At 39.4% G+C, this 26,047-nt stretch overlaps 1 protein-coding gene across 1 annotated transcript in view; it reads left to right on the forward strand.

Annotated features, from left to right (window-relative positions):
- The window catches only part of PREP (prolyl endopeptidase), an 89,465-nt gene that overhangs the window by 53,762 nt on the left and 9,656 nt on the right, over positions 1–26,047 (forward strand). Inside the window, exons 12-14 of the mRNA XM_014964437.1 lie at positions 588–691; positions 19,217–19,353; positions 25,232–25,326. Coding sequence (XP_014819923.1) covers positions 588–691; positions 19,217–19,353; positions 25,232–25,326 — 336 coding nt within the window. The remainder of the gene's footprint in view (positions 1–587; positions 692–19,216; positions 19,354–25,231; positions 25,327–26,047) is intronic.

The raw sequence follows: 26,047 nt of genomic DNA on the forward strand, positions 1-26,047 counted from the left end.
CCTAACATACATTTAAAATTTTACAGAGACCAGTTGTAAAGCCTTCAAACCTGAAGGATCAGGATATAAAATAAACTATATGAGACCAAATTCTGTTCAGTTACGTAAATAACCTGTGCTAGTCTGCCACAATTTCAAGTGGATGCTCAGCTCTTTCTGCTATCTGTGGGTTTGTTTGATTTGTAACTTCAAAATATTTTATCATAAAGAGAAAAATGTTGACCTGAGTTAAATTCTTGATAGATTTCTTCTCAGTCTGGTAGCTCTAGAGGAGGGGTTTTAAAATTGACTTTATACTTCTTTCTTCCAACATTACCTTTGTCAATAAGTGCTATGTAGCTATGAAAATCAATCTTTTTTTTCCATTTTGCTTAACCCACTTTGGATACCTGGCTTTGTATGGGTGGTGAGAATTATTCTTGCTGTACAGAAAGCCTTTCCTAGCTGAAGTGCACGTATGTATGTGTATACTGTTTTTCTCCGTGGTGAGTTACCCCTTGCCATTCGTTACTCCATCACAGTGCCTAAACTGTCATCTTTTTAACGATGGACATGGACTAAGCTGACAAACTCGAACTCTGTTTTAGGTATTATATATCACTGTGATCTGACCAAAGAGGAACTGGAGCCAAGAGTTTTCCGGGAGGTGACTGTGAAAGGATTTGATCCTTCGGTTTACCAGACAATTCAGGTAATAAACATGAATCCTGCTGTCTTGCTGTAATCACTTCTGCAAGAGTTTAATAAAATTGCGCTTGGCTAAGGGCAAGAGTGCTTTGATTAGCTCCTGGGTTGCAGGTCAGCGTGCACTCTGGAAGGAATTCCACCAAGTTTTGTTAGACAGGTTGGAAGATGCCACTTCAAGTAACCCGGGACAGGCTCAATCCTCAGTTGTGTTACATTATGAGGCAATATGTTCTCTAATTTTTTGCTACGATATTCTTTGATGTTTGTCGTAACATCAAGCTGGTGCTTTCCATGTTTATGTATTTCTTCCACCAGGGCAACTTTGCATGGCTCCCATAGGCAAGTGTGTTAGGGCAAGGCTTAAGACACAGTGGAGAAATAGAGGAAACTTGGAATAGCCAGTCATCTTCTCAGCACTTCCACCGTATTCTGGGGCCCACTGTGGGAAGTCCATCTGTTTGTCTCTGCATCTCCAGCCAGAACTACGTGTTTTAGAGGACAGTTTGCGGGAAATGTTCTCATAGAGAATGTGTTTTTACTGTTTCACTCAAATTCATTATGGGGCATTCCACACGATAACTTCAGGGCACAGTGAGCTGAGAAAGAAAACAGCATTCTCTTTAGGAAACAACTTAGTACGATTATAATACTGTTGCGAAACTCTGAAGGGTAATCATGGAACACAAATACCCGTGTAATTAAAAAGGGTTTAGAAGGGGTTGCCATAAATTAGAAATAATGTACTTTTCTAGTAAATCAAATTTTACGAAATAAATGTCTGGAAAAACAAATTCTCATTTTACATTTAAATCAATTACATGCTAAATTAAGGTAAAGTAGAACAGTAATACAAATAATTTGGAGGAGGAAGCATGCTGTTGCTATGCCCTTGGAAACCTTCACTTTATAAATCACTGGCAGAGCTTCACCACTAAGCTGTAATGGGGTGGAAGTCAATATCACTGTTCTGGCTTTCTCTTATCCAAACCACTGTCTCTGGTTCTCACTCCTGCTCAGTACCAGCTCTAGGGAAATGCAACCTGTGTCGTTACACTGGGAAGAGCACCCTTGGCTCACCACTCATCCAGTTTTGCCTTTTGTCAGCAAATGATCTCAGTGTGGTAACGTCTTGGAATTTAGTCTCCAGTATCGTTCAGATTCATGGAGAAATCCCAGCTGAGATTCTCAGGCTGTTTGTCAGGGCCAGGGCTGGGACTGTCTGGTCACCTGTGTCAGGCTGCCAGTGCTGCACACTTCTGCCACACTCCAGTCCTTGTTCACATTTGTGGGGTCCTACCTGGACCCTTGATGGTGCTTATGCTTGGAGGAGGGAAAGGGAGACGGCAGCTTATCAAAGCAGTTTGTAAATGAGACTCAGTTGAGATGGTAGATGGTAGCCTTACATAGGTGTTGCAACATTGCAGGGAACTGGGAAAGAAACTCAAAATTAAGAATGCTGGAATTGTACTGAGAATAGGCAAAGATTGCTGATTACAGGAGAATGAACACCACTGCAGAATTTATTTCATAATTTGAATTTCCATCAGAATTACAAAGTAGTAAAGAAAAATGTTGCTGGCTCTGTCCTGATCCATGTCCTTAATGAAAGGCACGTCTCCTGCCAAGGTTCTTCCTTTATTCTTATATACCTGAAGAAATACCTACCACGACAGCAATCTTCCTCCCTTTGTCTGTATAGCATATATGAAACTTTAATGAGTTGTTGTTCTTCAGCAGTCTTTGAACATAACTGAGCTAAGAAGACTTGAACTGAAGTGTAAGGTGTCATGTGTATATGGAACCTGAATTAAAGGCAATTGGAAAATGCCAGAGCCTGGTTTTTCCTCTTTTGGATCCACTTCACAGTATTTCATAGGCACTGTGCAGTGCGAGTGTGGCTCAGTGATAAAGGTTACTATGCTAAATAAATTTATGGTAGAGCAGCTGCTTTGTAGTACCTGAGGTTAAGCTCTTACCCTTTGGCAGCCCAAAGTAAGAACAAATTTGCCAACCTCTCTTGCACTGAAGGGAGAGCTGTTTCAATGTACCTGATGTTTACACCAGGGTAAGAGCATGCCCATGGGTTTTTGGCTCGATGTGACACCATGCAAGTACATAGTCCAACTTGCTGTGCTGTAGCTTGTGCATATGCCCTTACCTTGAAAGACTCTGTGTGACCTTCATGAAAAAGTCAGACTGATTAAAATGTTTGCCACACATCAAAAATTTATCCTGGCTACTTTTGTTAAATGATACATTAAGTTGGGTTAATAACTTTTCCTCCTCCAAACGCTTCTTGAAATTTGTCTTTGCTTCCCTGCATGTTTCCATCCATCACAATGACAGACTTTTTCAGGAAATAGCCTGGAGTGGTTTTTACAGGAGGAAAAAACACTTGCAGGAACTTCCAAACAGCACTTGCCGTTAGCTGTTTACTGCATAAATAACTCAACTTCTTCTTTAAATAAAAAGCCTTTATTTTATCTTTACAAAGTTGCCAACTAAGTTTTTATATGCCTCTCCATATTAACACCTCACAGTGACACTTAATCATGGATAAGTAGTCTTCTGGCCTGGCTCACAGCTCACCTACTTTTAGGCTGATATGCAGGATTGTAAGTGTTGAAATTGCAACAATAAAAATGTTATTTGGCTCCTTTTGCCATTCTTTGAATACCTTCCAGTACTGTCCTTGAAATAGTTTGAGATGAACCGAAAATAGATGTTGCTGTTGACAGATGCACTTTGGATTAGCTCTTGCAGAAGAACAATGAAATTCATAACACACCTTAGTTTTACAACTTAATTTGATTAAAAGCAGCTGCTGTTTAGATATTATTGCAGAGATGAAAGACAGACAAGCCTTAAAAAGGATATTTATTTTCTTGGAGCTGGGATTAATTTCTTCCTCTTTTGCAGAAATTATGTTTATAGGTGAAGTAATTTTAATGAGAAGTTTATTGTTTTATTGTTCAATCTTAGACCCCCATCTTCAAGCTCTGACAGCACAGATGTCAAGTCCTGAGTGATTGATGGGGAAAATCTGTCTACAGTCATTCTGATTCCCAGCGGAACTTTACCCCGTACAGTTTGGCACAGCGGTTAATCTCTGTTTCAGGAAAATACAATGTTGAGAGAAGATGAGTCAGGCTTGAGGTTGATTGGCAGAGTTGTGGGAGAAAGTTGTGCACAGCACCTGCCCACGCTATTCCTGGATCTCCCATTGCTGGTGGTGTCATTCCCTGAGCGTTAGATTCCATCTTTAAAATAACAGGTAACGGCAGCAGAGGAAAGCAGCACCCTGGGAAAGCTGTAGTAAGCTCAACCTGCTCAGCAATGCAAGAGCTGATATTATCACTGTTTTCTCACTGTGGGTACGGAGATGGTTTTACTGTTGTTTCTTTCCCTTATCTAAGTATGTATGAATAGATCACTGGAGTTCAGAGAGAAATTCAGCAGCTCTGAATTTATCTGTTGAGTAAAAGCACTCTCATACCAGAGAAGAGAAGCATGTACTTTTTATGCTGATTCTGAGCAGAGACAGAGAATTCTTCACTTTTCTTCAAGGCACTAAGTTGTTTTCTTCCCCCTCCTGAGAATCCAGCACAGCCCAAAGGGGTTTGATCTTTGAGGAGCTGGCCTTTCTTGCTTCTAACAGTCTTTGGGGTTTGAATCCTACCTCGATCTCACGGGATGGGAGGGTAGAATTAATACTTGGGGGAAACAGGTTGCTCATTGGTTTTTGTTTCTATTTCATTCCTTTTATTTCCTTGTGATTCCATATTGCAGTGAGGAGGAAATTGAAGAAATATTGGCAGGAGGGGCGGAATGTGGAGAAATGCCCTATTTTTAGTGCTTGCCACAGTGTGGCAGAGACCTGCCCTCTTACAGGGGAGAAGTGAGCTTTGAGCTGCTTCCATCAGAGCTCCTATGAAGAAGACTGAACTCTTCAGCTGTGATCTCTGCCAGTGTTTTGGCAATACCTGTGGCTTTGGCACCAAGACAACAGTCTCACTGTGGAGGACATCAGCAAAATCGCAGTGACAACTGTGGTAGTACTGGCTGTTTGCCGATGTGAATTTAGCATCTTACACCCTTGGCACGTGGCTGTTACAAAAATGACCTTAATCTGCCATTACCTCTTCTAATTGCAGGTCAGTGAAGGAACACTTAACTGCAAATGTAGCTCTCTAATTTTAAGGCCCCGTATTTCTTGAAAACCAAGAGGTTGTATATTAAATATATTGCATATTTGCAGCCACGGTACACTCCATTGTAAGGGGAGAAATTGTCAGCAAGAAGGACTTCTACTCTCTAGAAGAGTATGAAGTGAAGGATTTCCCATAATGACCATACGTGCTCTTGAACTTAGAAATCCTTACGCCTGAGCAGAGAAGTAGCAGTTGGCTCTACACCCATTATATTTATGCAGTCCCATCCAGTCCACTTCAGATAATTCACACCAGTAATTCTGGCAGACCATTATATTCCTGGAGCGTCTGGAGTAGGAACCAGATCTCCATATTCCAAGTAAGAGGCTGAAGCGATAGGATTTTGCCTTGCTTTCTTCACTGATCCATTTCCAATTCTGTTTTAAGGTCTAAATGTCTGGGGTTCCTTTATCCCCTTATTGCATACCACAGCGGATTGCTGCGTTGTTTAGGATGTTGGGAGCTTTTGTTCAGCAGGATGGGGAACAATGGAAATGTGGTTTGGGATGGAGGAGTACAGAACTGCTCGTAGGAAGAATTAGCACAATACCAGACCACACAGTGTGGAGGGATAATATAAAAATACCAGTCCCTGTGTTCATTTGAATCATCATATAGACTTTGTGATTCACTAGTTCCAAGCTTTTAATATTAGATTGTTTCTTTTTCTGCTAAATGTGCAAGGAATTGAAGAGTTTCTTAAAATGTTAGTCTGTAGAGCCTTCATCCTCAAGATGTTATAAAAACATTCGTTTTAAGTGTGCAAGTGAAGTGATTGCTTAATAGTTTAACTAAAATTAGCTGTGAAATATTCTTCTTATGTCTTAGCAGTAGAAGTTCTGTTTGAACTTGTAGTGATTTTCCACTTTTCTAACGAAGGGAGATGTTAGTGGGCGTTATCCCAAGCTGCATTCTGTGCTTCATTTCTCTCTCTCTCTCTCTCTCTCTCTCTCTCTTCATTTCTTAAAACACAAGGTGAAAAACAAGAGCTGTAACCATTGAACATAGTGTAGAGAATTCCTTTTTACACACAGGAGTTTCAAACAAGAGCTGAAAGGATTGTTTAACAGCCTCCTATGTCTTAAATGATTGCATTGTTAATTGTGAATTAAAAATAGTTTTGATTTTTACTATAAATGACTAAATACATTTTATCATCAGGAAGAAGTCATTAAAAATGTCATTCACTTGGACACCTTAAATGAACATGTGTGTTTAAACCTTCAGGAATCTCAGTAGGTAGATTCTTTGCTGATACAGAGATTAAAATGATAATATTGTCAGAGTGAAAATGCTCGTTTATTGTAATCTTTCTAAAGAAATCACTGAAGATTTTTTTCCCTGCTCTTTTTTTCTCCAGCTTTCATATTCAATCCCGTGATTGATCTCACCTCTAGTAATTAACCATGAACACATTACTATTTTAATTAATTCCCTTACAAGATAAGTTAGAATTCGATTTAATGATTCTCAGTGGGAATCTTCTTTCAACTTTTCTTTTCCCTTTTGTATATGCATATCAGTATTATTTCTCAAATGTAGTGGGTATTATTAGCTTCATTCTACAGGAGCAGAAACATTCAGAATGAAATCTGTCTGTGGTTGCACATTGATGAGGTGTTGCACTGGGGATGTGCTTTGATGGTTTGCTGTTCTAATGGCAGTGGTTTGCTACTCCTCTTTTTGCTGAGCCTCAGAGTTGAGTCTTCAGGTGTGGTTTGACAACTTAAGCTAGTTATTAAAGTCTTACACGAGTAGCAGGTAATAAAACTTAAAAATATTGGAAGCTTTTTATCGATGCTTAATATTTTAATGCTGACAAACCCCTGTCTTTTGGTCAGTTTATGTGTCTTCTGTAAGGCAGATTGGACAGCCAATTCTATGAGGGGTGGAGGATCAAACACACAGGATACTTCCCCAAAAAAAACTGCTCCAAAGCTGCTTTGTGACTGTTCAATTCTTGCTCAGACCAACCAGTCACAAAAATGGAAAATTTCAGCACACTAAGGACTGCATATATAACCCTCTGCTGAAAGAAAGCAGTGGTAGCTGCCACTTTTCTTTTCTCTGTCCCTTTGTTGAGGCTAAATGTCAAGCTTCGGCGTGCCAGCATTGTTCAGAATGAGAGCACTACTGCAAGGGTGGCAATTTTTCTGTCCGTCTGCTCACCCTTTACTTTGCCTTGTGCACCCCACCCAGGAGGGTGTTAAATTCTGGTGATAATGGTGCATTAAGGGCAGATCACTCTGGGACCACGAACATCAGTTTTGTTCCCACAACTGGCAAAAGATGATTGCAGTTGTCAGTCATCCCTGGTGCGAGCCAGCATTCGAGCCATTGATCTAGAAGGGAGACACACTGAATTCCTTTACCAGGCCACCAAGACAACCAGACTCTTCTGGTTGTCTTTTTCAGTAGTGTGCTAGCAGTGTCATGAAGTTTGTTGAGCAGTCATTAGGTTTCCAAAGAAGGGGACTTAAATTTAGTAAGAGTTGTATACACAGGTACGTATCTGTGTCTGCCATGGGGTGGTTTTTAAATTGCAGAACAATAGTAATTATAGTTGGTTGCTTGTTAGTGAAACCCACGCTACTTGAGAATAAAATATTGTCCACTCTGTTTATAGGTGTTTACACATCTGTAAGACATATATGGACAAGTTTAAAAATACTTTCCTTTTGTTTTTAACATTTGCTTTTTTAATATTTAAAAACTCAAACCATTTCCTGAAATTTAACTAGTACAGATTCTCGATGCAAGTGGTGGATTTTTGAATGAATCTCTATTTCGCCAGTTGTTCCTGTACGTTTTATTATATATGTGAACTCCCTGGATGGCCTTTACATCTCTCAAACAATTATAGTTTTGTGAAAGGGAGAAGGGAGGCACTTGTTCTCTTTCAGTCCCTTTGTCTTCTCCACTTCTACTTTTGAAGCCTCTCTTCTTGATATCATATAAAACATGGGCAAAAGCAGTCTTACAAGGCCATCTAATCCATTGCAGTCCAAGGGGTAGGACACTGGCTTTTTCTGCAAGAAGAGAGAAACCAGGTGTTACTGCCCAGCAGGTGATGTTGCAGTTGTGAACAGAAAAACCTGTGGCAAAGCTGCTGCAATACCCAAAGGACTGGGAAAGGGAATAACTGCAGTGACTGAATGTGTTTGGGGGTGGTGGCAGCGCGGTCAGGTATCTGTGTCCCAGAGCTGGCCATCATGACTACCAAGGCTAGTGTATCTTTAGACATAAAAAACCAAAAAACAGCGCACTCTGTAATTCACTAGAAAAACTGAACACTTTCTGGACCTCGTATCCCTCTATTTTTCTTTCCCTGGAATCTCTTTAGATGGGCAGCAGGTGATGTACCATGGTTTAAACCGAACACAGCACTCTAGCTGAGGCTTTGCAAATGTTGGATACAGCGGAAAGCATTACTTCATAGCTCTTGTGGGTGAGACTTTGGATTATATGTCCCAGTATAGAGTTTGCCTTTTCCCTAACAATTCATTGTTTGTTTAAGTTCAGTTTGGCATGTACCCTAACTCCGAGGTACTTTCCTGAATTATTTTTTTTGGTCAGTTGTTCCCTATCCTGTAGCTGACTGAGCCTGTCAGAGTATAGCACGTTGTGTTTCTGGCCTTACTGGAATGCATTTTGGTTTTTCAGGTAGTTTTGCCTTCGGTTTGTTTCTCCTTCCAAAAAGCACTCCCTTGTCCCCTCTTTTCTGCAGCGTCTCAGTGTTTCCTGTTAGCAATTAAGCTTCCCCACAGCTCCGTATTCTCTTTAAATACTTTACAGTGGATACATCTCTCATTCTGAATGGTGTCCCTGTGGGCTACCGGGGAACTGGGGTGGTTTTGGAACAGAAGGGGCTCTGGCAGAGCTGGGAGGTTTGTGTTTCAGAGCTGCAGGCTCCAAGCAGCACACAAGTTGGTAACTAGTTTATGCAGTCTTTTATTAGGTTTAGCGTACGACTGGTACAAAGGGGATTAAGGTAGTACAGCAGCTGCAGAGACCAAAATAGAAGGTTGTTCCTCCTTTATTCACTGGTGTTATCGCAGCGCCTGGGAGTCTTAGTCCCATTCACCAGTGTGCTGGGTAGTGTACAAATGCAGGCCATCCCCAGGTCCTTCAACCACAGCTAGAAAGCAGGGCAGAGAAATAAATTATACATTTGGAAGATTAATAACGATAACTATGTATTAACTACATACAAGAGACAAAAACAAATTATAATTGGTAATATTTAAAACTAATGAAAAATGCAGATAAATTTCTAGTATATATCACAGCAGCCCAGTAAAATTCTACTTGCTCTCTTCACCCAGGGCCAAAACAACTTGGTGGATTAGGATTTTTTGTTGTTGTTGTTAATTAACATTCATCATTATGGTAGAAAACAGATTAATAGAGTTGAGAGTGGTGAATATCAATGAAAAATAGTGATTTCAGATATTGTTGAAATCATACATAGATTTGATTCAGGCTTAGTGTAACTAAGTTGTTCGTAACCCAGCAGCCTCTGCAGAATAAATGAGGTTGTGTGGCTTTTGCTTGGAGCAGATTCCACAATTTTAAGGAAAAAGGGGAAGCAAATGGTAGCATATCTTAAACTAAAACTATGACTCTTGCTTTCACTGTGAATGTGATTACCTTAGAAATTATACATATTAACCAAGATGATCATATAACAGTTATGAGCAGTTAGTTTGTACTGAGAAAATAATTTCTACTAAATAGAAGTGAGGGGTTTTTGGAGAATTTCTCAAAGGCTTATCTTTTATCAGTGTTCTGTGGCACACTCAAATCTCTTAAAAATTTGTTGGTGTTGCTGGATGCTTTCAAACGTATAGTCTGTTTATACCAAACAGAAAAAAATTGCACTAATAACATGTGAGACAGAGCTAAAAAAGCTTCTTAGTCAATAGCTTTTTATCTAGACAGGTTTGGCATTTTGGGGTGGGTTTTTTTCTGAAATTGTCATTTGCTGGTGAAGAGATAGGACAGACTAACACAAAGGGCTTCAGTAAGTGTGCAGAGATGCAGTTGTCAACTTGTGTATGTGGAACACTCGCATCATTGGGATCATTCAGAAGACTCCTTTCTTGTCCCTCAGTATAACATCAGAAGTAGTTAGTAAAAATTTAAAAGTTATGAACTCATGGGGCATTCTGAAAGAATGTTTTTTGTCAAGGAAAATGGAGGGAGGCGGCAGTTCCATTTCCACCCAGAAACATTTCAGTCACTAATTATGGGAGTTTTTTTCTGTGGGCTTTTGTCTGTTTATGATCCAGTACAAATTCATCGGTGCACAATTTTATTACGGGTAATCTGGTTTGCATCTTCATTTAGCAGTTGATTTGATTTTATCAACACTGCCCAAAGGTACTGATAGAATATCATCTTTCCTTAGATTAATTATTTCTGCTCTGTCCTTGAGACATCTCCCAGGAAATTTATGGGACAAGGGAAGCCTCCTAGAAATGTCGTTATTATTCATAGTAACTAGTTTTTCAACTGTGTAGATGAATGATATAAAGAAATAGATGATTTCCTTAGTTCTAGTGTGCTGTTCTCATGGACAGGGAAAAATTGATACATAAATTCTCCCTGACAGCTCCCTGAACTGCTTGCTTTTCAGCCAATTTGTCAATTATTTTTGAAAGTAATAGTGCACAGTTATCACTGCCAACGGCTGAAAATAGACAAGATGCAGAAAAGCTTCAAAGCATAATGGTTGAATGCCTAAAATCAGGGACACTTGCCAATAGGAACATCCCTGACTTTTCCCTTCTACTTATCGGTGTTTTTTTGAACTGAAGTTGATTTGACATTGTTAGACCTTTGATCTGTTGATTTATTAGTAGGTGATTATTAGTAGTTGAATTCCTCATGACTGATACGTTTATTGAATTTTGTTGTCTTTTTTTTTTTCATTTTCCCCTAGAAAGGAAAAGATTGCTGCAAGCTGTCCTTAGTCTTACGGCTGTAAAACAAAGGCATTCCTCTTCCGTTGTTCATTTTTCTCCTCCTTGTTCCAACAGTATGCACTCCAACTGAGTGCATCTGTGAACCTCTTGGTGTTCCTGTTATGAAGTACCTTAAAGTCTTGGTCATGATGTCTGTCTGGAAATTACACTGTCAAGTGAAATTTTTTGCTAGATTGCTTTATACTAGTTCTGGTTTAATTTTTTCCCCCTAAATATTGTTACAACAGTGTCACAAAAACTTATTCTCATAATTCTCTTCTACTTCTTGCTACTCGCTGAGTGATTTTTCTTTATGTACAATGAGTACTGGAAATCTGAAAACAATAGATGAGCCCCAAGTATTGTCTCCACAGCAGGGAGGTGGTCACCAAGACACAACTGGTGAAATCTGATCCTTAGAATTATTTTATTCTAAGCTTGCTCCCCAGATATTTTCTATAACTCTAGTTTATCCTCGACCATTCTCAAGGATTTTTTTTTTCTTCTGCTGCCATTTTGTTTCTTTTTAATCAGGTAGCGGCACAAATGGATAACTTTAAATTCAAGCTTAAATCTCAGAAATTAAATTATTTGTAGCTGTAATTTGAGGAAGTGCTTCACAATACTTTTAAGTGACCTGTTTATTTCAGTAAGTTTTTCAGACTAAATATTCACAAGATAAGTGATCTGGGACTGACTTTGAAATATGCATTGTCCAGTGTAAATGATCTCTGTTTCTTTTCAAACCAAAAAGTAGGAGTAAAGAGAATCAGCTATTTTTTTCCAGTAATGTACTAGCCACATGCAAAATATTTGTAGGTGTTCAGCGATTTATAGCGCCTCTGGTTTTGGGTAGCTAACTCAACATCTATAAACATGGTAGGATTTCTCAAAGGAAGAGAGAGCAGCGTGCTCTGAAATTATCCAGCTATTGAAAGTCATAACTAAAGCTTCTTGGCAATGCAAGTGGAATATGTGGGTCCTCTTGGGACTTTGACACAGGCTGGGCACTTGATGTCACCAGTGTCAAGACTGAATTTGTTCTGTGCGAGAAATTTTAAATACAGGTTTACAGGTGAAATTTGAGCACCCTGAACCATATAGGTGCCCCAACTTTAGGCAGAAAAACCAACAGGAGTTGTGTCATCTCTTGGAAGCTTGTAAAAGCTCAACAGTGGGCCTGTGTTGAGGTATCAAGCAAGTTTTGAGCAAGATGGAGTCAGAAAGAGAAAAGCTGAATTAACCAGTTAGAGATATATTCACTCAAAAAGTTTCTCAGCATGTTGAACTAGATTTGTGCACCTAGCACAGCTTAAAAGCATAAATAAGAATAGTTATTGTGGAGTAGTTTGCATAAGGTAAGTTCTCCCCTTGTTTACCCCATAGTAAGTTGCCTCTACATTTTTATTCTCACAGTGTTTATCATTACAACTTGAACTGATTTCCAGCACGGTAAAGATGAGTGCTGTTTGGTTTCTAATGCCTGCACACAAATACAGTGAGTTGTCTCGTGTCAGAGCCATTTTCTCAATGAAGTAAAGCTTGATTTAATGAAAGAAATCGCATTACCCAGCAGCTGTTACTTATGTTTTTATTTATAATAGTGTGCTACTTCCAATGAGACAGCCCTTTGTTTATCTCATGCTATACTACTTCATAGTAATATATTTCTTGAATGTGTAAGTACAGAGGTAGTTCAAGAAGGAGTCTGTAACTTTGTCCCTGCTACTTTTTTCTGTTTAACACGTACAATGTCTATTTAGCTCAAAAGGTAAATGTGGTATCTGATATTTGTCTGTCTCTGCACTGTACACTAAGCTTTCTGTAAGGCAAACTGGTGAAAGAAAAGGAATAAGTGTACATGGCAGATGCTAATTATTCTGCTCCAGGAAGCTCTGAGATCATGCTGAAAGGGGCAGAAGATAAACATTTAGAGAAGAGACAAGGGGTCTTTAGGTGGCAAAAGTGGAGTAGAGATCACTGGATCTCATTTACCATTAAAGTTTTGTGTAAAAGGAATGCTGCCTTTTAACTAATCTAGAAAAGTAGTATTTAAAAGCAATTTCTGCCATGCTGGTACTGCACTATTTTTGAACTTTCAGCTGTATTTCTCCTTTGCCTTCCCCTCCCTGCTCCCACCACCCTGTGAGATACCTCCCTGCAGTCATTTGCAGCAAGGCAGCTGGACTTGGCAAGCAGGCATTTCTTCTAAAAGACCATCTCCTTGCACTTTGCCTCTGTCAGCATGAGGCTGCTTTTTGTCCTGGTGGGTGGGTGGGGAAACAATTTCTTCCAAAAGGTTTCCTGATTATTGTCATAGTGCTTTTGCAAATGCCCGTTGTGGATGTTCTTTCTGGGCTTTACCTGGGTGAATTTTTACCCTACTGAGTTGCTTTGGCCCCTGTCCAGTTCTGTATTAAGCTTTGCAACCCACACGGAATTGCTTTGAAGCTAATTTAAGGAGCTTAAAGAAGATTGATGAGGATTCCCCTCTGAAGAAAGGAAACCTCAGATGCTGTGGATTTGCTGTGTAGTGGTAGCAGTTCCCTATGGTTCATCCTGTGCATAGGAATACAAGAACCAGTGGTCAGTAAGAGCTGCTTTTACAGTGGCCCTTGGCTGGCTGCCAGAGCTGTCTATGGGGCCACTGGTGGTCTTATACTTGGGTCCATGCCACTGCTGCAATAAATAAGGCATTTTGCTTGTGATGTGCTATATAGTCTTCAACCCCAGACTAGTATCAGGGTTTTTTGTAAGGTCAGAGGCACTTGGGGACTGAGTGGGCTGTGGGGAGGTGGTGGCCAGGGCAGCGCGTGATTCTGTTTGAATCAATGAGATTTCTGTGCTGGCATCTCCAGGAGAGGATTTCTTCCTGCCTGATGATGCTGAAGTGTTGAGACTTGCTGGTGTGAAGGCAGGGTCTTTGTGACTTGCCTTTCTGAAGCACGGAGTAGCAGCTATTATTAGGACTTGTCAGCGGGAGGTGTTGCTGTGTAGCACTGTTCAGCCTCGGGTGCTATTATCTCTGTATCCAAATACAGGTTTGAACACCCTGATGCCTTCCTCTGTGTAAGAAAACTTTCTCCAGGGACTACTCCCTTCAGTTTACTCTTCCAGTCGTCTTTCAAAGAAAGTTGGGGGGGATTTTTAAACTGATGAGCCTCTCGCAAAGCATTTGCGATGCTTGGGAAAACATGAGTGGCTCTAAGTGATTTACTATGAATTCCTTATGAGTTTCTTCCCCAAATCTCAAAACACAAATGTTGGGGTAAGTGTGATGAGAAATCTTCATTTCACACTTAATAAAGAAAATACTTGATGTGAAACTGGATGCTTGAAACGCAGTTCCAGGTAATAAAACCTTCATTCTCTTTGGTGGCCTGCTCAGCACAGCCCCGTGGGCTTCACTCCCACCTGTGTCTGCGGGGACCCCACGGGGAGCTGCGCTTCTCTAGCACTGCCTGTACCTGTGCTTTGCATCCCAGCAGCCGTGTGCGAGGGCAGATGCTCTTACCTAGAAACAGAAAACAATTGCTAAATTTCACAAGACTGCTACGTCCTGTATTTGGTTCATGTGAAAAGAATGATCTCAGTAAAACTAATACGGAAGACATCAGAAAAAAACTCATTTTAAAGGCATCGTCTTGGTATTATTTAACTTAAATTATTGAACATGCATTTTTAATAAGGAGTATTCTAGCATGACTTACATACCTTTTTATTTGCTCTTTGTAAAATTCTTTGGCATTTCACACAAGGATGTCAACCTGATGATATGTGTAACTCTTACCTGGTTTAGATCAAGCACACAAAGACATGGAAAGAATTGATAGCTCTGGTATGTAGTACCTAATCTTGACAGAGAGGTTGAGAGAGACATTTTTGGAATCGCTAGTGACTTTCTAAGAATAATTAGCCTACTGTGACTTAGGGGGTGTTTTTGTGTCCCAGAAGTCAAAGTTTCTTTTTATGTGTAAAATTAATGTATTATCAGCAGGAAATAATTCTTTCTGAAAAATCAAGCTAAATACTTTTTAATTGGATTTTAATGAGTGAGTCATTAAAAGTATAAAAGGTTTCTAGGCATTCAGATATTGTTCACAGCTTAAAAATACATGCATTACACCTGATTGGATAAGATTATTGTCTGTACAAGTTTGGGGTTGTTTTTTGCTTAGAAGGACTTTTGGTTTTGTAAAAGTAAGGTGATTTCAGGTGTACATGCACTTTTCCCCCCCAAACAATTGCAATTACATACATCTTTTTATCTCTATATAGATATCTTTATATCTATATCATATATAAACAGAGAAGACATTTCTGAAAAAAGAAAAGTGAAACTGAATGCTCACAAATTGCTGAGTAAAAATGGAAGTTTCTATTCAATTTCAGTAGTCTTAGGTATTTTTAATTGTGTGGCATAATGTGAGTATTTAGGCAGGTTAGTTTTATTTCTTTATTTGTTGTGATGATTATATCATCTCCTTTAATATCCAAATATACTGATTCCATATTTACTCACAAGATAAGTGCATAGTGGATCATTGCCAAAATTATTTTTGGTTCTGTGTGTAAGTCTCAATGTCTGGCTATATTATCTCTATTGACAAATGAAAGAAGAGCTTTGGCTTCAACCTCTCTCTTTTAAATCCTTTTAGCTTTTCAAAACCTAAAATACTTACTTTTGCCTACTGGTGACTTGAGGATGCTTCTTGTCACTGCAGAGGCAGAAGTGGATAGAGTCTTTCTGAATTAAGGTCTGTGTCTCCAGTGTTGGCTGATTTTTTCATCACTTCCCTGAGTGAAGATTCACTTAACATAAATACTGCACATTTAAAGCAAATGGTAATTAGGAGGACAAAGACTTCCTCAGAAATGAATGTACAGGACTTTTTTATGTTACTTAACTCCTAAGTAAATTTACAAATCCTATCACGGAGCCGTTAACTGATTTTACTTGTAAAACTTACTCTGTAAGCTTTCTTCCAGTTTACTGTCTTGGAAGTAAACTTCTATGGTCTTTTTATGTGAAAATGGAGTGTAAATTGCTTTCAAATGCCAAGTTTAAAAGAAACAAACAAACCCAACACTGTATAAATATATATGTATGCACTAAAGAAGAATGGCTAAGATTATGTATCTTATATAGCTTAATCTTCACATAGTTTATAATAATGAGTAATAGTGTGAACAGTCTTACTTTCTCCCTGGGTCATAGTAAGAAGAATAGGGGCTATAAATTTATGCCTCAGGTTCCAGCATCTGAATTGAAAGTGATTCTTTCTGGCACTGAGACCCCTCTGCCGTGTGACAGATAGGGACATTAGTGCGAGCTGGAGTTAGCTACAACTATTTTGGGGCTGCTGTCCTGCTCCAGCGCTACGGTCCGAGAATAGCACGAAGGGTTCCTGCAGCAGGAGTGCCCTGTCAGCCGCACAGCATTGCTGGTGCATTCCTAGAGGCTGAAAATATTTATTTTTAGCATGTCCCTCCTTGAATGATGAGTTTCATCATTCATAACAGTACGTCTGAAGCATTGTCCCCAATCCTTTTCCCTCCAAAACCACTATGCTAATTTGTCCTCTTCTTAGACGTGCTAATGGCTGTGGAGGCATGAGAGTCTTTATTTGAAAATATATGAGCAGCGAGTAATATAATGTGGTAAATACAAGTGGATCACTCCCAGCTGCGATAAAGCAGAAAACAGTAGTACCCTTTTATGAGCATTTACTCACGTTAAAGCTGACAGTGTCTAAAATTAGGCATGAAATACCATCATGGGAAATTCTTCTATTTAGGGCTTGCCCTTTCCAGTTTACCTTAATCTTGGAGATAGAAGCACGTCCCTTTATTGGTTACATGAATAAGCCATTGGACTTGCTTCAGAGATAACACCTTATTTAAAGGTGAGATTGAATCAGTTGTTGAAAATAGTCTATTTGAAGAAGTATCTCGGTGTCTCACTGAATTGATTTCCACCCCCTGCCCCCTCCTGTTTGTTCATCTTGGAGGGAAAGGTAATCGTTATTTTAGCAAAGATAGGAGTGAAAACTTAAATTGCAAATGTCACCTTGACGTGCATCTCTTTTTGGTTGAGTTTTCATTTAATGGTATATTATTTAATCTTAACTGATGATGATAAAAGTACTACTGAAGACAGTTTTCAGAGAACTGTTTAAAAAAAAATCCCGTTGTGCAGAAAGAAGTAGGAAAATTAGTGGCATCCTTTAATCATCGGGAAGTCCTGGCCAACAGCAGTAAGTGACTGGAAACATAGGAGGGCCAGGTGCTCGCCTTGTGTGAATTGCCAGCAGCAACTGGAGTTGCTGGATAGCATTTTAGAGAGGAGTCTCTCTGTAACTCCTCGTCACCAGCCTCAGTAGTTCTTCTGTCCATCAGAGAGTTTGTTTATAGTATTCAGCTAAATACTAAAAATGAAAATCCTGCAGGGAGTTCTGATGACCACTTTGTCAGTGAAGATATAGTTGTGGCAGTAGTTGGAAACAGTGATTTAATCTGTGTAAAAACGCCTTCAGGCTTTTGTTCTGAATTTTTCCATCTGCTGGAAACTGAACTTAATTTGGAATACGTCTACAGGTTTTGTTGAAGTCTTCAGTAGTAGATGTTTCATTTGAAATTTCTCACATTTCCGTAGCAGCGATTATGCTAAAATTAAATGTGACTATTTTGTTTTCAACATGCCATGTGGATTTGCATGTTTCGCATTGCTCAGAATAAATGTGTTGCACAAGATCATATTACTGTTGAGGTTCATGTGCTATAAAAATAGATCCTGTTCGTGTGCTTTATAAAGTGTGGTAGGTCTATTTCCTTTAAAAGCACAGAGGTTGTAAAGAAACAACAAAATTATAAGAATGGCATTCTTCATTTACTTCTTTGTTCTAATTAGACTAGAAGCTGCAAATAATGATGCTAAAACCAAAGCAATGAAAAGTAGTCAACCAGAACTTTATGACAAGCAGTAGACTGCATTCACACCCACATGGCTTTGCTTGACTGGCAAAATAAGACACGCTGGATCCTAAATTAGAACATGTAGGCAGATACATGCATCAAAACAACAAGATGTGGGAACTGTGTTAAGCAATTACAGTCTATGTTTACGTATATGGAATTTAGCTTATAAGTTCACACAGTGCTGTGGCAGTAATAGAAAGACACAGCAAAGCATGTGCTACATGGATTATTGGTGTTTTGGGAGCTAATTTCCCCAAAGCCATCGGGTAGATCAGTTGTCTTGCTGCATAGACTTGGGGGTTCTGCAGTGTTAGGGCTCCAGGTTCAAGCTGCTGGGTAATGCCTGAAAATGCACTGAATGCTCAACAAGTTTCTGTCGTGACTTATGTTACCACCCTGATGAGGTGAAGTGGTCATTAACACAACCTGGAAGGACTGACCAATGCTTGATCCACTTTTGCTGGATACAGACTTGCTTCGGTGAATTCATGCTGCAGCTTTTTGCTTTCACAAGGCTTAGTAAGAAACAGTGTCTTCAGCTGTTCAAAGTTTGCTCTTTTGACTTGAATCTGGTATGTGGAGTGACTCTGTCCAAAAATGTTATTAGTGCCAATGTGTTAATACTAAAACCAAAATACTCTGACTTCTTAAATATCTTTGGCCTTCTGCTTGTGATTAAATTTATGTTTTTACAACCAAAGACTGCTGCATCAACTGATATAAAGGAATTATCTGCAATTTCAGCTGTACAAGACCAGATCTTCAGAGAGTTTTACGTATTTATTTGGTAGTAACATAGCTCTCTGTTATCCAAAACAATATAATGTTTGGTGGGGTCTTGCTAAGTCACCATCCTACCGTGAGTTTCTTAGTATTCACTGTCCACTCTTCTCTAGTGTCTGAAATTTTGAGTATTTAAAAAAATAGAAAAATTTTAAAGTTACAATTTTAGATTGGAAATCTGATTATAGTTCTGTTCACTCTCCTTGCCAGCTCAGTCTCTGCTCCTTTCATATATGATGGACCACGCAGTTCTTGCATTTTCACAACGCCAGTCTTCCCTTGCAGAGAATTGTATTGGTTTCGTAGCATTTTCTTAAACTCCTTTGTATGTAGAATCGATGAATAAGATATGTAAAATGGATAGTGTCATGCCCTTTGTATTGCCTCATTTTTGATACATTTTCCAGAGCTATTAAGCAACCAAGCAGGTGATGGCCATTACTGAATCTGACCTGGGCAATTGGTGCAGATCACTTGGAAAGTTGCACGCATTGGACACCATGGAAGTGATCACCTCTGATTCTTGTTAACAGCAGTTGTGGAGAGATACAACAAAAACAACATTTCAGATTTCTTTTTCTGTTGTTTTAGGTTTTCTACCCGAGCAAAGATGGTACTAAGATCCCAATGTTTATTATTCACAAGAAAGGAATTAAATTGGATGGTTCTCATCCCGCCTTCTTGTACGGATATGGAGGCTTCAACATATCAATTACACCAAGTTACAGGTAAGCAGGGTAACATACTTTCTTCTGAAATATCTGGCGTTTACAACTGTCACAGGCTGGGGGCAGGATGGGCTATGATCTGACAGAGGAATGCATTCCGGGTCCCTGAGGAGCAAGGTGGGGGCCATAAGGATGACACATCAGTGTTCAGGCATCATTTGTCTGCTTTGTTCGTTCCGAATTCAAGGGGTTTGCCCAAGGTCACAGAAGAAATCTGTCAGAGCAGAGAAGTGCTGTGCTCTTCTGAGGTTTACAGCAGGCATCCTGCCCTTTGGGTTGCACCTTATCCTTTTCCTGCTTTGTCACTGAGCTCAACAGCAAAGAGCTGTTATAATATAGACATATTATATATATAAGCATATGGACATTAAGCAAGTATTTGAGCTCTTTGAACATATATTATATATAATAACATAGGAAGTTTTCCTTTTTCCAAGTTATACAATTACCTATGTCTTAATACTCTAGAAAATCAAATATTTGTTTAAATGAATGTAAATAATTAAAATTTGGCTTTATTTTGGTTTACACTTTTGAAGAGATTACATCAGAAGCAAAATCCTACTGTGTTCCTTTATGATCTGGGAAGAGGAAAGAAGAGTATGTCTTGAGATGCACGTGGTACAAGCTCTGCATATGCAAAGAAACCAAAAACAGACCAAAAATGTTGTGTGCAAAACAGGATTTGTAGCCCTCAAAAGCCATAAGCTTTATTGAATGGATGATCTCTTTAAAGAAAAGGCTTATTTCTTCAGTGAGGGAATTTGAATAGGCTTTACCAAGAGGCAGTGATTGTCTGTAATATGTAAGAAATGCTCATAGGCGAGGCAGGGCAAAACAGAAATGCAAAGGACTGAATGGAGAGCAGTTTTTCAGACAGTAGAAGAGCAGCTCACCAACACAAAAATAATCTGTTATGAAACCATCCTATTCAATTTAGGTACTACCAGTCTTGCTTTAGAGTCAGCACATTTCAAGAAATCCTTTGTAGTGTTTGCTTTTCCAGGTCACTGTGATTTTGGTTTTAAATAGTATTTACTGTTTCTTGTCCTTTCTAGCAAATTCCTTGTCTAATAATGGACCTCCCATCTTGTGTTCTATGATTATTTGAAAGCTTTTTATCTGCCTTGTAAAGCTACATTTTTAATTTCCTGTGGTTCTGAAGAGAGACAATTATATAGCCAGAATAATTTTTTTAATTCATATTAGATTAGGCTTAAGCACTGATTTATCATTACAGTTTATTGTAGATGCTGAAAACTGTGATAAAACTTATCATGTTTTCTTTTTTAAAGTAAATATTATGTATCTATTGATTTAAGGTAAAATTTCACATACTACAGAGCTGACATGAGCTGGCTGCTGGCAGAAGGCGAAGGTATCTCACAGTACTTCCTTCCACCTCCCATCCATTGGCCCTGGTGCTTGCTGGAACCTTTGCTAAGCTGATTTACTTCGCAAGAATGACAGAAAACTATCCCAACAAAACAGTGTGGGTGTTTTTCTGCCATTTTGGCGAAAATTGACTCTCATAGGAGTCCAGGAAACAGCAGCAAGACAGTGCAGCTGACAGTCATAAGAGAGGAAGATGGGAGGTGGGAGCAGTGACCTATGTCTTCTTGAACCCTATGAAACCTTTATTACACAGTTCATAAAAGAAGAATATGAATCTGTAACGATCCCTTAAAAGTACATGCACAGAGAACTATCAGTCACCTCCAGATCTAATTACATTATCCACTGACAATGTAAATAAAACACAGTTGGCCACACCTCCCTCTTCATTCTCTCCCTGTAACATCAGCATATCCTTTCTCAACCTTTCTCCTTCTGAAAGAAAAATAAGAAAAGCCAGAGTCTTCAAATGCATGTTTGTGTTTAATAACCTGAGAATTGAGTACTCGGTGAGGAAGCGTGTTCCAAAAGTAGGCAGGCATAATCAGGGAAAGAAAATGGTGGTAGAGAATTTATGCCAGAAAGGCAGGATGTCCAGTTCTCCCTTTACCTGGCAGATTCAAGTAATGTTTGAGTGCATCCCTGTTACTATATACTGCAATGCTCCACAGGGGGTTCCCAGGTCCAAGTGCTGCTCCAGCCACAGCCCAACACCATGACTTGGTCATTTTTTTGTAGATGACCATAGGCACAAGTGCTAGAAAGCAGCCACAGGATGGTCAAAGCTGAGACTGCCACATTGTTCACCTGATCCTGACCTGAGATGTAGCTATGGAAATGCAACCAAGTAGTAGCCTGCTTGGCTTTAAAATAACAATCAAACAAAAAAGTTCCTGGATAAATATTCCTGATATTATTTTTTTTTATCTGAACTTAAGGCTTTTACAACTTTTCACAAAGCACTTCATCTTCTCTTTTTCAGTGGTTCATTTCTGTCCTGTATTTCTTCGAGCCAGTACAGGTTTTTCTCGCTGGTATTTCTCACCCATTAATGTGAGCCAGCTTTCTGGCTTGGGGAGCTTATTTCTGCTTAATTAAGAAATTGCTGTTGCATTTCATTTTTTCTCCAACACAAAAAATGAAAATAAAATCTTTTTCACTGAAAGCAACAGAAACAAACCAACAGGTTAGAGGATCCAGAAATAACTACAAGAATGATAGGCCAAAGTCATTAAGTCAGTTACAGTAGTGGTTTATTTTTGAAGGCAAGCATACATCTTTTATATGCTCCTCTGGACTCAAGAGCTGCAATTGGTAACATTTTGAGTATGGTGCCCACTATAGCACTGTCATTTATTATACAGCCTGCATAACAAATGCAAGTGAAAGCTGATGGAACCCACACCAGTGGTTTGGCACAGCTGCTGGGGAAATGCCATCACAAACCCACCGCTAATGCCTCAGATTCAGCTAATTACCTTGCAGGAACCAATGTGTTTCCCTTCACTGTTCTGCGTGTGCCCTGGGTGGGTACAGGAGAAGCAATTTCTAGTGCATCCTGGAATACAGCTGATTATGAAGCAGACTGTGAAATTGCATTTCACTGCTGCAGGGCCAGGTTGTACCAAGCCTTGAAGCAAAGAGGTGGTGCAGGGAGAGACTGTAAGCCCAGAGAAAGGTCAGGCAGCGCAGCAGCCATGGGTGCAGAGTGCAAGGTTACCACTCCCTCCTGCTCCACAAAAGCCAAGAAAGCAACCAAATCCAGTGACTCAGGATTTTTTTCCCCCATCATCAGTGCCCTAGCCTGCTTTTCCCTGTCAGCTGTAATACCTGACAGCAGAACAGTAATTCTGGGAAAGGATTCTTGCTCCTTGAAGCACCTCTTCTTATGTTATCCTGTGCTGTAAAAAACAGTACCTGTCTGCTTAATTTTTGTGTTATGCTCCTTAAGAGTGATAGGGTCTGGAAGGAGCTCTCCAGGGAAGGAACTACCTTATGCTTCCTCCACTGGGGCTCCTTCCTCATCCTGTTGCCCTTTCGTGTACTCTTTTTCTTTACCCTGCTCCCAGGAGAGAAGGAAAAAGGGGTAATGGGCAGAAGGCTTTAGAAACTGTTGGGAAGAGCAGAAAGCCAGACTTTTGTCTGCAGAAAGAGACATTTCATAGGCATCCAGGGTGACTGGACAGTTTCTGTGACTCAGACAAGTTGACCTAAAATCAAATCTGGAAGCAAGAGCTCACCTGGAAGAACACAGGAGGCAGTAGCAGGGTTGTGTATGAAATCTAAATTTTGTGCTGTCTGATCATTTGGAATTTTTACTTTTTAAAGAAGTTAATGAATCCTGACTATATACTTATAAAAACTGGTTTCTTGAACTTAACAGTCACTTTGAGAAAGCTTGTTAAAAGCTCTAGGCACATCTGCCTCAAAGTATTGGTCAAGTTATGATCCTGACTCACTTTGCTATTGACGATACCAGAGTGAGTATTAATTAATAGTCATTGGCAGCAGCATTACTAGATGTATATGTTGAGGTGTATGGAGTACTGTTTTCTGAAATGCCTAAATCCCAGTAATATTGCTGAGATACCAACTGACTTATAATTTGGGCATATATGCAATCAATATGATGATTGTTACCAAACTCTGGAGTTTATCCTGTTGAGGGTGTGACAGAAAAATGGTTTGCTTGTGGAAATGGGGACTAGCTTCCTGTAATAAGTACTGCATATCCCATGGGATCCCAAGTCACTTAGACCCCCTCCAAAAATTATCATCAAGGTACCATCTCTGTTAGAGGAGTCCACAGATGGGATAGGATCCACTCAGTACTTTGGCTTCGTGTTTCTGACAAATTCCTTGTGGGTTAAATATGCTGATTCCTCAGATGGGCAGTTTCTTTCAGCAGGTGAAAGAGGATGGACTCTGTTCTGGGATTTTTGAATTTTTAAATATTCTCAGGCAACATATTTGGGTAGCGAGTTCTTACCTTACCTACAATTCCTATACTTGCTACCTTTGATTACTAGGAAATCAAGTAAGTTTAGACCAAAAACTTTTATTGATTTTGTTGGGACAGAGACAGGGAAAAGAAGTGCAGGAAGGTTTTGTGGCTTTAACATACTGAAATTTAAGAAGCCACAAACTCATGAGGCAGCCCACTGTAGGCTACTCCATACCAGCTGTCGAAATTAGGCATCCTGGAGTTTGACAGTATAATGCTCTCTGACCTTTGCACAGTGTGCTTATAGAATAGCAATCTTGTGTTTGATCAGCATGTCACAGCAATCTAAGAAAAATACAACTCACAGTGATGGACTTCAGAATTGATTTTACAGAAACAGAGATAATTCATGCTGCCTGAGCCATCTGATTGCTACAGATAACCAGCCTAGGTAGAAAGCTTTTCCTTTGATGGATTATGAAAATACAGAAATCTCTTATCAGTTATCCTTCTCCTTTTCTTTTTGTTTCCTTAATCCTTGGTATATACTCTCAAGAATAAGTGCACGTACATTCATAATTGCTTTGGGAGGTATGAAAAATTTACCTGTTACTATTTTACTGGTCTTCTTGACATATGTGTGGTTTGCCATCTGCAGCTTCTGCTATGTTAAGCTACTGCCTTAACAGATCAGAGATCTATTTCTCTTCTTAGTTGTTAAATATAATTTGAGTTTCTTTAGTCCCTTTTAAAAAGATAGCTATAGCTTTGATACTATTGCAGTTTGGCATTAAAGAAAAAAACTATGCTATTTTAGCTTTCTAGCTATGTTCTAGCGATACTAAGAAAGGCAGAACTTGTAATTTTATTTTTATTATTTGTTTTCTATTTAGCAATGCAAGTGGGAAATAAATAAGGGAATTAGCCAGAGCTTGACTGGCACAAAACAGTGGTAGAAGTGGAGTTTTTCTTTGGAAACACAATTTTATGCAGGTCCAAAAAGGTACATTAAACAGAAGTTGAAAATACCTGCTCATAAACAAAGATCAAGGGCTGATCTTAAGACTTAATTCTTTGCTATCTGCATTTGGGCTAAGCCTTCCTTTCTTCTATGAAAAAGCAGAGGACCCATGGAAGAGGAACAGCTCAGAAAGCTATGGGTACTACATGTGTGATACTGCATAGCTCTAGTCCCCACACTGAAGGCTTTGAAGATAATAAAAAGAAACAGAGCAGTGACATGTCCTGGGGGGGTCATCTGTTGGGCAGAACCACTGGCTCTCTCCTAAGTGCAGAATTAAAGGAGGAAGAATGGACCAGCAATGGTTCTTTCCTCTCCCGAGGCTGCAGAGCGTTTCATTTCCATGGGTAACCATTGAGAAAAGCCTGGCTACTCAGGTTTGCCATCAAGGGGGGCTTCATTCACGATTTCATCATTGATTTGGGGAGAGATCTTGCCCTCAAAGTATTTTTTTTTAAAGTGGTAGGGGTATAAAAATTAGAAATTTAAAATAATCTGCTATCTGATTGCTTTTTCAGTGTGTCAAGACTTATTTTTGTGCGACACCTTGGGGGTGTTCTAGCGGTGGCGAACATCAGGGGTGGTGGTGAATATGGAGAGACCTGGCACAAAGGTAAATCAGTCCGTGTTTTTCCCATCCAGTCCTTGTCTTAATCCTTTGATTGTCCACTTCCCTTATTTTTTTCAATTAGCCTTATTTTTGCCTTATTTGACACTTTTCTGTATACCTTCACCAGAGGAAAAGGCTGGGAAAAGCCCTCTCATTTCTGTAACATATCCATCATTTCTTAATGGTGACACCCTACTAATACCCCAAGAATCTGGTGGATAAGGTGCTGGAGATGTTGTCAGCAAGGCAAATGCACCAAAAGGGCAATGTTTATGATGCAGCAATTTGCCACAGGAGTAATCCATACTAACTTTTTATCAAACAAAACGGTATTCCCAGATCATTACATCTTGGTTTTACTATTTCATCTGCGGCAACTTTTTGTCTGGGTCATTTCCTCTCAATTGAGTTAAATATGTAATAGTTTTATAAATAGAAGCAATATATGCTTGCAGATACAGGATGTTGTTGCTAAAGATGAAGTATCCTTCATTAATTTTAATTTGCCAATTGATTTGTAATAGGTTTTAATAAAATTTATCTTAATATGATAATGCTTCTTTGGTCCACCTATTTCCTGCTGAATTTTGACCCAAGTCTTTTATTGCAGTTGCATAATAAGATGCGTGTCTGTTCTTTGTTAATTCCAGAAGCTCTTACAGAACTCTGTTTGCTCTGGTTTAATTGTATGGGTAGGATTCTGGCCTTACACTTGACCAGAACT

This window comes from Calidris pugnax, unplaced genomic scaffold, assembly GCF_001431845.1.
Source record: "Calidris pugnax isolate Ruff unplaced genomic scaffold, ASM143184v1 scaffold219, whole genome shotgun sequence".
Lineage (NCBI taxonomy): Eukaryota > Metazoa > Chordata > Aves > Charadriiformes > Scolopacidae > Calidris > Calidris pugnax.